Source organism: Lotus japonicus, chromosome 1, assembly GCF_012489685.1.
Source record: "Lotus japonicus ecotype B-129 chromosome 1, LjGifu_v1.2".
Taxonomy (NCBI): domain Eukaryota; kingdom Viridiplantae; phylum Streptophyta; class Magnoliopsida; order Fabales; family Fabaceae; genus Lotus; species Lotus japonicus.
This window is the reverse complement of record NC_080041.1, coordinates 132,878,182-132,893,746: the sequence shown is the minus strand read 5'-3', so window position 1 is coordinate 132,893,746 and position 15,565 is coordinate 132,878,182. Positions and strand designations below refer to the sequence as shown.

The 15,565-nt window shown below is 36.0% G+C and overlaps 1 protein-coding gene across 1 annotated transcript; it reads left to right on the top strand.

Moving 5' to 3' along the window:
- Nucleotides 1-3,297: 3,297 nt before the first annotated feature.
- Nucleotides 3,298-5,878, top strand: LOC130731005 (S-adenosylmethionine synthase). The gene is made up of 2 exons (XM_057583181.1): nt 3,298-3,454; nt 4,484-5,878. Exon 2 carries the CDS (start codon nt 4,492-4,494, stop codon nt 5,671-5,673), a length of 1,182 nt encoding a protein of 393 aa, XP_057439164.1. The 5' UTR covers nt 3,298-3,454; nt 4,484-4,491; the 3' UTR covers nt 5,674-5,878.
- Nucleotides 5,879-15,565: the final 9,687 nt, after the last annotated feature.

Below are 15,565 nucleotides of genomic sequence, written 5' to 3'. Positions count from 1 at the left end.
TTGTAGTATATTTTTTCTCAAAATATATTTTGAAGATAGAAAACACACTTTTACTTGACGGAAAAACATCCAAACAAAATGACGCATGTTACAATGCAATGAATGCATGTTGACACACTAACCTTTTATGGAAACATAAAAGTTGGAGTTACTAAACAGGCTCAAAGTGTATTGCGGAAAATGTTTTCTTCACACCTCATTTTGAGGTGGAAGGAGGTGGAAGAGGAGAGAGATAGGAAGAAAAGAAAAAGTAAGAGAGAAAAAGTATGAGATGTGATAGATGATAAGAGGAGAGAGGTAGAAACAAAAATAGGTGGAAATGAAGTGTTTAAAATATGAGGTGTGTATATATCATTACTCGTGTATAGGGTGGTCAATTCTTATATGAGGACATAACCACGAAGGCCCATTGATTTTTTAGAAGTGAAGCATGCCTTGACCTAATGTCTTTGTCTTTAGATAGATTCTATTGGTTCACTCTTTCCATAAACAGATTTATATCTAAGATTTGCTTAATTAGAACATTTAACATATTTAGGTCGCCATATGTTTTGTTTTCAGTGGAGTGAGTCTCTTTGAAGAAGTCTAATATGTTTTTGAACTCAAATTAAATCAAGTCACTCGATCTAATGAGATGGACACTCGGCTAGAGAGGATGTTTCGCATATTTCTTGCACGTCATGAATAATATTAAAGTAGGGTTTGCTTAAATCTCACCCTCTCTTGATGACATTTATTAGGATCCCTGATCTGCTCCTCCCACTAAGCAATTCCCCAATCCTCTCCCCTGTTTTAGAAAAGCTCTTTAACTCCCCCTCAAAGGCTCAAACTGTAACACGGATTGGGGATCCTCTGATTATATATAAGGAGGGTCCTTAGCACGTAATATAACATGTTCATTCCAATTTCCAAGCTACCTAGCTCTAGACTTTAAATTTTAAAGTGAATTCAATATCAATCAACCATCTATCAAAATAAGTTGATAGCCGGCTAAAACTACATCACTTGCCTATTATTAATATTGAAAAGTAACAAAGTGCCTTGAAGTAGTTGCACTACCCAATTAACTACCTCCTGTGTATAGTGACGACTAACACATAATTATCATCCATGGCCGCCAGGTTAATTTTATTGACTAAAAAGTTTTAATTTTGCCATGAATTTGGAACATTCAACTAAAGAACACTGCACAACGTCAGATCTCATTATTAACCATCACACTCCTGCCACGTTTACCATATAATTTTGTCTTGATCCCATTTTGAATGGACTTTTCTGAATTTACTTTTTATAATATATTTATTTCCTAATTTCCACAGGCATGACAAAGCAAGAAGCTAGTCATATTCAGCACGACAAAGTTAATCAATTGAAGAGTCAAAATACATTGCGTCATGTTTTACCATCACTAAAGAAGCCATTAGTTCCATTTTATTTGCTTGAAAAGTCAATATCGACATTCGGTTGAATTTTCAATTTTATTTGCTTAATTACATTTACAGCTTGCTGTTCAAATTTCAAATTCAATAAAATATTGATGTAGTGGTAAGCAAAGCTAAACTTGTAAGTGTATGTCAAAAAAAAAAAAAAACTTGTAAGCGCAAATTCAAATTATGGAAAAGAGATATATAACTGTAACTCAAACAGATGACCACATCTATAAAAAAAATTCAAATCAAGCACATGTTGGCAATTTAATTATGTATTAGTTTATTTAGTTATTAAAACTTTGAACATAATTAATTGGGTTAAATATATATTTTTCACTATAAATAGCAAATTGAATAATGTTTCATTCACACCTCTTTTGGAGGTGGAATGAGGTGGAATGAAGAGAGAGATAGGAAGAAAATGAAAGTAAGAGAGATAAAGTATGAGATATGATAAATGATAAGATGAGAGTGATAGAAATAAAAAAATGTGGAAATGAAGTGTTTTGAAAATGAGGTGTGTATATATCATTGTTGATAACAAATTATTAGGTTTGGTCCCTCAATTTTTTCTTTGAATTACCTGTTTAAGAAAAATACTTGTTTTAGTCTCAAGAGCACCAATTCCTAAATGAAAAAGTTATTTTGAAAGACATTTTTTTTAGTGACAAAATTGTATTTTGAGTCCTCAATTTTAATTTTCTCCCTCTCTCACAAACTCAAACTGTCAAATATGTATATTTTTAATTTTTTTAGACCAAAACCAATATTCACAATTTTGTAGGGCCATAAACATATTTAGCCCTAACTTTTTTTCTTTATACTGTTCTGACGAGCTCATAAGTCATCTTGCTTGAGGGCATCCCTGCCGACTAAAAGATATGCATAGAGGCATTCGCCATAAGGTTGGACTGGTGACTCAGGAAGAAATGTCCTGCCCGAACAGCGTCCACTCGGTCCCCTGAAAAGCGATACATAGTGAACTAAGGTGACAACCAAATGCCATCTTCTCGATCGGAAGTCCAACTTAATTAAGGAGCTTCCCTCTCACTTGTGGGGCTAACTACCACGAGTTTCAACTTATAAGTACAATTTATGTCATTTATTTATATAACACATTATTCATTCTTATACTTATACTTGAGTTTTTACTGAGTCTCTAGGATTCCCTCCCAACAGTTGCCCTCACAACGGAAACTAGAGCTCCGTCGCGACCTCAGGACAACAATCGCATCATTCTGTCATGAATTACTATCGCGGCCTTGAGAGACTCCATTCAGATTCTCAGGGCAAAAAAAAAAAGATTCTCAAGGCCGAACAAATATGCTTGGAGGATTTGGATCCCCTCATGTGTTAATCTCACATGATATGATCATGTGAAGATCTGAGACTTTAATTATATTTTAATGAAATATGAGTCATTAATAGATATATGGAGAGAGAAAATTCAAATTGTGCGAGAAATAATACTAACCATTAGATTTCATTAAAAGAAGTAATTAAAGGTATAGGTCTTTCACATAATATGATCATGTGAAATTAACACATGAAGGATCCAAATCCGTGATTGGAAAGTATATTTAACCCAAATTTTTTTTTCAATTCTCTTAATATCTATTTTCCATCATTTGTGATTAAAGTAATCAAAATATCAAATAATCAAATTGAAAAGAAAAAAAAGCACAAAAAGAGAATGTGGCATGGGGCAGGAGAACGGGATCTACCCACCCCACACTGCCACCGACACGACACGACACGCTCTCGATACCGGGTTGAGTTGGCGAGTAACCGGCAGTATCCGGTTGCTAGAATCCCCACTTCACCAACTCCTTGATTTGTGCGTCAAATCTACCAAGCACACCGCATGTTCCGGTGACCGGTCATGTGGGGCATTGGTTAGTATAAATAGCGAGACAACTGCGTTCTTCATCAACCTCAGTCATTTGCAGTTTTCGGAAGGTCTGGTCTGGTTCCAGCGAGTGTCTTCACCTTCAAATTCTCAACCTCCATTGCACTTGCTCCAGGTTCATTCATCACTCTTCTCTCTTGTACCTCGTTTCTTTGATTCTGTTTTGTACGATTTTGTTCATTTTGTTCTCAATTATCAATGGCATCAACATCATCTATGTACTGTGTCCTCTGGTAGCATTTCATTTCACGGACAAGTTGAAATGGTTGCTTGTCTTGTGCTGACGGTTATAGATCTGAATCTTAGTTATGTTTTTTACTCATTTTTAGTTGGATTCGTCGGTTATGGTTCTGTTTGTTCTATGATTGTGCTTTTTTAACTGTTGTCGTTTGTGTTAATCAAGTGCTATTGTTTGTCTCTTCACTCTCTTCTCTAGAATTTAAGGATCTGTTACTGTTAATTTTGGTTTATATCCGAGATTTCGTTTTTTCTTGTTCTTTTTCCCGCCCTGAATTGACCTTGGCCTTTTGTGTTCTAGATCTGATGGTTTTCGGCAACTCTATCTCTTGATCTAGTTCAATGGTTGCTAATATCATGTTTTGGTTGCTAATTTCCATGATTTTTCATTTCTATTTTGTTTGTTCGTTGATATGCTAATTTGACATGCTTATTGAAATAAGTTCAAAATAGCTGATTCTAAGCTTAAATTGGGGCTAATTTTCTGTAAGAATCTTGATTTACATTTCGAAGAGCATGGAGAGGATTATTAAATTAATACTAATGTTGTTGAGACTCTTACTTTGCTTTCATGTTGCTTGAAATCCAATATTCTGTCCAGCTTTTCATCTTGGTGGTCAGGGAATCTTTGATCTTGATATGCTTTGTTACTTTCTTTGCTAGTTTCAATTATTCTGTCTGGACCAAAAGCCTTTAAATTATTCTAATCAATCTTGCGGGGGAAGTTTCCAGATTTGCTTTTCAATTTGTTTAGAAGGATGCTGAGCTTTAAGAGCTATTCCTTTTGTGATTTGATCTCAAATCTCAAATATCTTCTACTTATAAGCACTGAGAAAACTTGTTTTTCTATTATTAAGCTTTCGTGCTTTATATACTGAACTCTTTCTTTTTTTGCTGCTTTGTGTAGCTTGAGAAATGGCAGAGACCTTTCTATTCACCTCTGAATCTGTAAACGAGGGTCACCCTGACAAGCTGTGCGACCAGATCTCCGATGCGGTGCTCGATGCCTGTCTAGAGCAGGATCCTGACAGCAAGGTTGCCTGTGAGACTTGCACCAAGACTAACATGGTCATGGTCTTTGGAGAGATCACAACCAAGGCCAACGTGGACTATGAGAAGATCGTCCGTGACACGTGCCGTACAATCGGATTCGTGTCTGATGATGTGGGTCTTGATGCTGACAAATGCAAGGTCTTGGTGAACATTGAGCAGCAGAGCCCTGATATTGCTCAGGGTGTGCATGGCCACTTCACCAAGCGCCCTGAGGACATTGGTGCTGGCGACCAAGGTCACATGTTTGGTTATGCAACTGATGAGACCCCTGAGCTCATGCCACTGAGCCATGTCCTTGCAACCAAACTAGGAGCTAAACTCACTGAGGTTAGGAAGAATGGTACCTGTGCTTGGCTGAGGCCCGATGGCAAGACACAAGTCACCGTTGAGTACTACAATGAGAACGGTGCTATGGTTCCAGTTCGTGTCCACACTGTCCTCATTTCAACCCAGCATGATGAGACTGTCAGCAATGACCAAATTGCTGCTGATCTTAAGGAGCATGTCATCAAGCCTGTCATCCCTGAGAAGTACTTGGATGAGAAGACTATCTTCCACCTTAACCCTTCAGGCCGCTTTGTCATTGGTGGCCCTCACGGTGATGCTGGCCTAACCGGAAGGAAGATCATCATTGATACTTATGGTGGCTGGGGTGCTCATGGTGGAGGTGCCTTCTCAGGCAAGGACCCTACTAAGGTTGACAGGAGTGGTGCCTACATTGTGAGGCAGGCAGCAAAGAGTATTGTGGCAAACGGCTTAGCCCGGAGGTGCCTTGTTCAGGTTTCTTATGCTATTGGTGTTCCTGAACCCTTGTCTGTCTTCGTTGACTCTTATGGAACTGGAAGTATCCCTGACAAGGAGATTCTTCAGATTGTGAAGGAGAATTTTGACTTCAGACCTGGAATGATGACCATCAACTTGGACCTTAAGAGGGGTGGAAACAGGTTCATCAAGACAGCTGCATATGGACACTTTGGAAGGGATGACCCAGACTTCACCTGGGAAGTTGTGAAGCCACTCAAGTGGGAGAAGCCTCAAGCTTAAGAGCTGTGAAGTTAGTCTGTCCCGTCAATGGTTATCTTACTAAGTGTGGGTGAATAATGTGTTTAGTTGTTGTTGCTGCTGCTCAATTTCTAGGTCTTTATTCCATCTTATCATACCTAAACTGCTTTATATTTTTTTTTTCTACATACAATTTTTCATGTTACCGTGTTGGTGCAATGAAAGTTTATTTGAATTTTGTCCCAAATTATTGCAATAGAAATTTGGAATGGTGGTCGTTTTAGAAAATAAAATTATGGGAAAGTGAAGAGGTTAAGAACTTCACCTTAGACAAGACAATTTAATCATTTTATCGTGTTAGTATGCATGGAAAGTACTCCTACTAATGAGTTGCTATTGCAAAGTGAGAGTGGAGATTATGAAAATTATTATTCTTTTCAAAATAAATTTGTAAAACTCAAATGTTCATACTCTAAAATTAAATAATGGTTCTTTTTTAGTGACTTTAAAATGTTATACCAGACTCAAGAAGAACACCAAGATATGTTGCTAAAGTGAACATTGATTTGTTCTTTATCTACATTACAGAAAGAACCTACAAGAGCATATTAGATTAGATAAAGATAAGATGAGATGATGGGATATACCTCCCTTTGGAGGTTTTTATCTCCCTCTTTCTGGTCGGGTTTGCCTTCCTTTCGGTCTCCCTTTGTATAGGGTGAGATATGTTCCTTTCTATGATATATAATACTTTTTTCTTTCAAAATAAATAAGATGATGGTAGATAAGTAATAACAATAACTCATATCTGGTATTTGGATTTAAGTATTGTTTAATCTGTTTACGTTTGAGTGTCAGTCCTTTAACAGTTTCAGTTATGTTGGACTCTTCAAATTCTCTTTCACTCTTCTTCCCTCCCTCTTTTTTTATATCTACCATTCATCTTTGCCTGGCTTTCACGCACTATCTTTCGATATTTGGTTCGTTAGAATCTTCAGGCAATGGAAAGAGAAAAGAAGATGGAGAAATGAAAAAAAGAGTTTCTAATTTCTAATTAAAAAAAAACTCATAATGTGCAACATCATGCAAATTTCTAACAACTAGTTAATAAGAAATGCTATTGATTTGTTCACACATTTAGTTTTTTTTTTTTTTTTCTCTCATGGTTATTCTTCCGGTTGTAATTGAATTGGCTAGCTAGTTGGAGACTTTGACTATTTTTTTACATAGGAAAGTAACAGCAAAACTACACTTACAAATCATGATAGACAAGTAAAAAGGTAAACCATCCCGGAAAGTTTGTCTAGCCAATACATATGCAATTATATTGAGGCCCTTTATGAATGTGAGATGAGGAAACTATCCAGCTCCAACTCCACATATTTCTGATCCTAAGAATAATATCATGCAGCCAATGGTTTTGGACATCAGTGTTACCAATAATAAGCTTCTATGCAATACACAAGATACTTCATTAGGTACCCTAGCTCCCAAGCATGACGCAAGTCAACCTCAACCATAAGGAATAGATGTCAAAATTACTCATCCCTGCGGATAAAAACCCGTGGTGTATAAAATTAAATGCACCCACAAATACCCGAATTTATTTAAAGAATATTTTCTCTACTCATTTATTAATGGAGCGGGTATGAAAATTGATATGTATGGATACCTAATATCTAATATGCCCTAAATAAATATATGCTAAATTTTCTTAATCTCTTTATATGTAAATTATTAGTAATTAAATAAATGTGTATAAGTTAAACAATGTAGGGTTGGAGGGGTAGCTCACTTGGTTGAGCTAATGGTAGAAATAGGTGTTGGAGATGGAGGTTTCAGGGTCCGAACCCTGAGAATGAGCATTTGTAATTACTAACAACTAACCACTAACATTTGCCTATAAAAAAAACAATGCAAAATTTTAATATGTTTGTATTTGAACTTAATATTATAGAATTATTATTATTTAAAATTATTTATTTATCTTACATTTACTTTTAATTAAGTTTTTTATATATCTACGGGTACCTATGGATACTGTGAATATTCTATAACCCGTTAAAAATTTACTTGATGAATATTCATGTGGGTATGAAACAAGTATGATGTGAATTTTTACTCACGGAGCGAGTGACAAATACGTACTATTCATATTCACTCCTACCCATTTAGATCCCTAAGGAGCATCTCTAGTTTACTCCACGAAGCTATATAATTTTAGGCCACTAACTGTTTGGAACCAGGAGAAAAAAATAATTAAATAATCAACTCAGAAAATTAACATGGTTTAACACGCTCTACTTAAAGTCAGCTCTACAAAACATTTTGTTACTCAACCACAATTTTTTATAGGAATAAAATTGCAAACTCTCTCTATACAGTTTAAGGGTTCATTTACTGTGCACAATTTTTTCTTTGTGCAAGGTTACACAACCCTAGTAAAACCTTCTACAGCAGGTGGTTCCAGTCTTTTTCATTTAAAAATAAATACAAAATGTATTTTCAGTTTTAGCTCATATGTAACAGAAATCATAATTAAAACCTCATACTTCATCTAATTCAACCTCTCCACACCACTCCCAACCCAGAAGTTACCACCACCATCACCGATACCAACCTAATTTAAACATCATCATCTTCATTTTTTTAAAAAAATATGGATCACGTAATCAATTTTTTTTTAAAACAACAGAAATTTGATATATTAAAAGTTGCCAAATTCTGTTTCTGTTTTGTTTTAGAACCAAGCTCCATAATGATAAAACGCAACAGCACAGCAAACTAAGCTCCACACATCTTCCCAACTTCTAAACCAGACAAACATCAAAGAAAATTTTGCATTCTTGAAACTGTAATATCACAAAATCCAGATTTAATATACATTCTTTAAACTCTACATGCTCAGATTCAAGAACAAATACATCATTCTTCAAATTATAGAAAATACAGATTCATACAACTAAAATCTAAACCCCCAATCCAGGACTCATCAGTTACTCTCACAAACCTCAGATCCAAACTCCCAACCCATAAATTATACAGAATCGAAGGGAAGAAGAAGCTGGGTTTGGTGTTTGAAGTCGAAACCACAAATGCACAACCCATAAATCAGATCTGTCGCAGAAAGGTTTTGGCGACCCAGATCTAACGGGCTTGGTCGGCGGCGGGAAGCTTTGGTGAAGGTGTCGTCAACCTCCCTCAGATCCCAGAAATGGCTAACCGAAATCCCCTCCCCAATTTGAAGATCCACCATCCCAGATCTGCAAATCTGAACATCGTGCAGTTTCAAGGAATCACAACCACACCGCGCACGCCGTCAACAATCCCTCTCGGAGAAGCTCGGCACACTGCGAGATAGACGATGATGGTAGGGAAGATGGGAAGAGGGGGTATGAGGAATGAAACATGATGACAGGGTCCAAATTGGCTCAGGGTAAAACTTGTTGTTATCAATAATAGATTTGGGGAATTTTTATATTTTAAGAAACTAGTAGGCCAGAACATAATTTAGTAAAATAAAAAATTCAAAAATAAATAACCTGGGAGGGAACCTGCTATAGAAGGTTTTTCTAGGGTTGTGCAACCTTACACAAGGAAAAACTTGTGTACGGTAAATAAACCCACAGTTTAAGGACATAATTGCTAGTCCAATACACCCAAGTGAATAGAATTTTTATGGTCAATGAAGCTCAAAGAAACTCTCTATATTTATAATAACTCTCCACTTCTTTCTCCTACACCCTATTCAATGTGGAAACAACAACTTTCTATACTTCTTTCTTTTTCACACTACTTGATGAAGGACCTCGATGAATATTCATTTTGGCTCAACATATCTCACTTCCTCCAAAATCTCACATTTCTTCACTTTCTCATCGACTTCATCATCCCAGAGTAAAAGATTATCGCCATACCTGACCATGTCTTTTAGAATGAGCACTCTTCAATTTTTCTATATTCTCCTTTAGGCTTTTCAGACCCTCCATGAATTCTGGACATTTAACTTGTGTGCAACCAATCTCTCCACAATAAAAACACTTGAATTTACTCATATTAACTTCAGAGATTATCCACATGAAAGTACTCATATCTATTCGATGTGGGACTTGACTAAGCACCAACTTTCTCTATTTTGTCCTTTTCACCCTACTTGATGTGGGACCTAGATGAATACTCGTTTTGGTATAACATATCATCCCTCCATCCAAAGTCTCACATTTTCATTTTCTCATCAACTTCATCATCACAGAGTAAGAGATTATCATCATAATTGACCACGTTTGTAGAATGAACACTCTTTAATTTTCATATCACCTCCTTTAGGTTTTTCAGATATTCCATGGATTCTGGACATTTAAATTGTATGCAACCAATCTCTCCACAATAAAAAAACTTTAAATTACTCATATTTAACTTAAATGATTATCCACATGAAAGTACTCATATCTATTCGATGTGGGACTTACTACGCACAAACGTTCTCTATTTATTCACACTACTTGATGTCGAACCTAGATGAATACTCTTTTTGGCATAACACATCCTCCCTTCATCTAAAGTCTCACATTTTTCATTTTCTCATCAACTTCATCATCACAGAGTAAAAGATTATCTTCATATGACCACGTTTGCAAAATGAACACTCTTCAATTTTCCTATCTTCTCCGTTATCCTCTATGAATTCTGTACATTTAACTTGTATGTGACCAAATTCTCCACAGTAAAAACATTTGAGATTACTCATATCTCTTGGGTGCATTTTACGCCATGTAAATGATATTGAGGTGAATTTTATCTTGTTGGAAAGCTAGAACAAATATCCACATATATTATGAACATTCCAAGAGCTAAATTAGATGTTTACTATGTCATTTTTGCTTCAACATGTTAAGATAAAGGTAAAAGATGACTCATATCTAGAGTCGTAGATGTCCACTTTGTATGAAATTAGTGGCATTCGAAAGACAATGTTTACACATACAATTCTTTGACAGGAATCAAGACCTAATTCCAATGCTTGGATAGTCAAAAAACATGTTAAAGTTGTCAAGAAAATTGAAATTTTACATCAAAGTCAACCATCGATCAACATCTTTTAGTTCCACATTGCCAAGACTTGTCTACTCTTCCATCTCCTTCACCTATATAACGGGAGTTCCTTCTCATGTTTCATCACTCAAGAGAATCTAAGACTAAGGTCTAAGATCGACATTTATCACAAAACTCGCATTCTATTATACATTTTTTGTGGTTGTCGTTACCTCATTTCATCTTTGTTTTTATTTTATTATTTTATAATCTGTATTCATGTTTACATCATTTGGTATCATTGAGCCTCTTTCTCCTTGGAGATATATAGTTTGAAGATCTACAAATGGCTAAATCGAAATCATGAGATGATAGTCTTCATTTTTCAATTTTCTATAAGTTTTTGTTTGTTTCTTGCTAGATCTAGGCTTGTTTCATCTAGATCTAGAGTTTTTCTTTCATTTGTTCGACGGATTTGTCTTCTTTTTATCTTAATAGATCAAAGAATGAACGAAAACTTGCTGCTCTTGTTCATATTTCGTGATATGTTCCTCTTTGGTCCAAACCTGCTAGATTCTTGTAGATCTAGTTGAGTTGTGGATAGATCTATAATTTGTGAGCAATTTAATCAGTGAAAAATTGTTTAATGCATGAGTATTGGATTATATTTCGTGGGTGAGAGAACTGAGATTTATGTGCCTCGTTCTTGATTTCATCACATGTTCTTCATGAAATTTGTCTTCTAGATCTAGATCTCCTACTTGCTTGTCTTGAATATATGAAGACTGATCCTTCATCTACTTGTTCTAAGACTCAATTTGATATATAGATCAGATTTGGATCTTCATTTTTGAATTAGATGTTTCAAATTTCATTACCTGCCTCTTAACTGTTTGATGAAAGTGTGTAATCATCTTGCTTAAATCTTAAAGGAACTATGGTTATTTGATGATTCCTAATGGTACAACCAATTGATTTCTTGATTTTCCATCAAATAACTCACTAATATATAAATCTAAGAATATTGTGTTTATTTGTCTTCTCTCCCATTTCTTGTTGAGTTTTCCTAGTATTCTCTCTTCATTTCCATCTTTTTTTGTTGTAGTTATCCTTTTGGGCTTCCTCGAGCTTCATCTGGCCTTTTGCTTATCAAACTCTTGAACTTCCAACTCCAAGTTTTGAGTTTTGCATTGCTTTCAACATATGTGAAACTTTGCTTGGCTTTAGTGAAGTAAATCGAGTTTGCTTCACATCCCTTAAATGCTTGCGCAAGTAGAGAAGTAGGCTCATTGGAACCAACAAATAAAACTCAATCAATGTAATCAAACCTTCTTCACTCACTTGTTTTTCGCAAAGTCGAATCTATACACCACAAAATACTTTGTTTTATAAGGACAAATTTCACCAATGAAAAACTTATAAAACAAACTTATAGATGATGGTGAAATTTGTCCTTATAAAACAAAGTATTTTGTGGTGTATAGACTCGACTTTGCGAAGAACAAGTGGGTGAAGAAGATTTGTTTGCATTGATTGAGTTTTATTTGTTGGTTCCAATGAGCCTACTTCTCTACTTGCGCAAGCATTTAAGGGATGTGAAGCGAACTCAATTTACTTCACCAATGTCAAGCAAAGTTTCACATCCATTGAAAACGGTGTGAAATTTAAAACTTGGAGTTGGAAGTTTAAGAGTTAGATAAGCAAAAAAGTACGAGCGAACCCCAAAGGATAAAACTACAACATAAAAAAGATTGGGATGATGAGAGAATACTAGAAAAATCATCAAGAAAAGAGGAAAAAAGAGAAATAAACACAAGATGAAAAGAGAGACGAGAGTATTAGCCATTTAAATGAAAAACTTTGCTAGTGCAAAGGCAAGAGAATTCTAGTCGATTTGGATGACCCAATTGTCATCTCAACTACGATTGCTAATGTAGAAGTTTGACGAGTTATGATTGCTAATGCACAAGTTTGACGAACATCCTCATCTTCTAAAGCTTTAGACTCATCTTGTTCAAAATCACATGTTAAATAGAGAGTGGTCTACTGTTTGATCACTGTTACTCTCAATTCTTCTAGATGGTAGGTGTGTATGTGGAATTTTCTTGTTTCAAGCCAAAGTGGGCTCTTGCGTTAGGAGCGAGTTAAAAATATAATCATTCATGTGTCATAACAACCGATGTCAGAATCAATGGTTACAATCCTAATAATAACTCGCACTTGATGGAGGATTGTTAGAAATTCTTCAAACATGAGTAAGAAAACAAAAATAAATAAAGAAGTCTTGTATTGACTAAAAAGGGGAGTGTTAGATAGTATATAAATGAATCATATGTCCATTGCCTTAAGGGAACTTAAGGGCAACCCAAAAAGAATTGAACTTCTAGTATTTGTAATGGTGGTACCAAAATGCAAACTAAAATACCCCAGAGTAGATAAATGCGGTAATATACCATTTGTTTTCTAGCAAGTTAACTGTCAAATATAATTTTATAACTATCCGGGCACCTTAATATACTTCCTGATTAAATTATTACTTTTAATTTTTTTAGATATAAAATGTTAGAACAAAGAGAAATCATCATCGGACTATCAGATAGGACGATAATGACATGTTGGGAAGGCTAGGCAAGACCCACTCCTGGGTAGGAGCGCCGAGGGAAGCACCCCTAAACTACCCGCCACGACGCAGTGACATGCTGAGGAGGCCAGCAGGGGCCCACTCCTGTGTAGGAGCGCCGAGGGATCTCCTCAAGGAGAGTTGCCTACCAACTGATATTTTACAGACTCCAAGGAAATTCGAACTCTCAATCTATAGAAAGGTCAGTGTTGAACCCAAAACCTGAAGCCAGTGGTGCCAATCCATGTTGACAATTATTACTTTAAATTTGATGGGAGAACAATCTCATTAAAATCAAATATAATATATAACTATCCCGACACCTTAAATTATTAAACAGAGTCAAGTTTGAATTTTGCAATTTAAAAAGCTTCTAAGGATGCCTAACCTCAACTGATTCAAGTTTACCAATAACTATAACGATTCAAGACATTTGGATCTTACACCATAGAGTAGGAAAGCAGAGGAACTAAAAAAAAGACAATATAAGAGGTAAAATGGGAGTTACTTCATAGCAACAGGTAGGACTGTTCATGGTTCGGTTCTTTGCTTGAACCGAACCGAACCGAACCTGAACCAAAATTTTGGTTCGAGAGAACCGAACCGAACCGATATAGTATGGTTCGAACCGAACCGAACCGGTTACAAATTTTGGTTAACCAGTTCGGTAAAATATGCATATTTATAGATGGTTCGAACCGAACCGAACCGATATACTATGGTTCGAACCGAACCGAACCTGAATTGGTAGTTGATATTTTGGTTCGGTTACCGAACCGATTTTTCAATTTAGGTTCGAGTTCGGTTCGGTTCTTAAAGGTTCGGTTCTTAAACGGTTCGGTTTTCGGTTCGGTTCTTGGTTAGCTTCGGTTCTCAGAGAACCATGAACAGTCCTAGCAACAGGGGTTACAGTTGAACAATGCGGTTATAGACATGGGTCGGGCTCAGGCCCAGTTACGATGATGGGTCCACCCAAAAAGAACTTCATTTTTAAATAATGTATAAGAGAAAACAATTTACCAAAAATATATAGGTTAAAAACAATTAAACTAATCCGTCACAAATTTGTTGGTTTGATGTGGAATTAGCGACGGATAAATTCCCTCTCAATATCTGTCGCTAATTTCGTTTACAATGATTTTGTGGTGGATGTGATTTTGCCGTAAACTCGCTGACAAATACTTTGTGACGGATTTATTTCTGTCGCAAATAAGCTTTCAAGAATGTTGTGGCGTAATTTGTTTCCGTCGCAAAAGTTATTGACAGGTTATTTTCTGTCGCAAACTGAGTGACAAGGATTCTGTGACAAGTTCGTTTTCCGTCGCTAAAAACAAATTTCTCTCTGCTTGTTTTTCTGATAAATAGTTTTTAGATTGAAGTGAGTTATATTTGCTTGCGCTTTCCTGCCAGTCAGCAGAGCAGGGTGAAATAACGGAGTTGACGTTAAGCTACAACGTTCTGAAAACCTTCGCGTGATACATCACCTGTCTCGCGCGCTTATGGAAAATGAGCTTTCCATTCACTTTCAAACCTGGATTCTTCGACATCTACTCATCTCCACTAACCCCGTGCAATGTAGTGTGCTTCTCAAGGTACTGCGGAATGTTTTTTGAAATCCATAGAGGGAGTAACTAACAACCAATTATTGGAATGAGCACTAAATAAACTTCAGACCACTTACAACCCAACTGATTACTTGCTTCATTATCCATGTTTCAGAAGCAGAAAAATAAACTTTAATTGCTTTTTTTTTGCAGTGATAAAGTACCAGGACAAAGACTTGAGTGGAAATTTACCATGTCGTGATAGCTTTGAAAATAGCAAGCTGGTATTTCCTACTACCATGAATGGGCAGCACCAGCATGCCGTGATAGCTAGCTGATTGATCTTGAAGGGAAAATATTTATAGTGGGTTTTCTTTTTCTATTTGCTGCCAACCGGTAGCCACCCACCACCATGCCGTGCACATTCAAATTCGTGTAAATTGAACTACTGCGCCCACATTGTAATGTTGATATATATGCATTGAATTGAGGCCATTTCATTCAATTAAGGAGAGAAAAAGAGATCGAGTTAGAGGGCCCAACATGATATATGTGTTATGGCAGACCGAAATAACCATATAACTCATAATTGTCTTAGGTGAGTTAAAAACCCACAAATAAGTGAACATCGTGCTGGTCAACTAGTTAGGATGACCAAAAAGTAAAGTGGACTTTCATCAAAAGATAGTCTGATCAAATAAATGACTAAGTAGAAGCTGGTCTTAAGACAGTTTAGTAA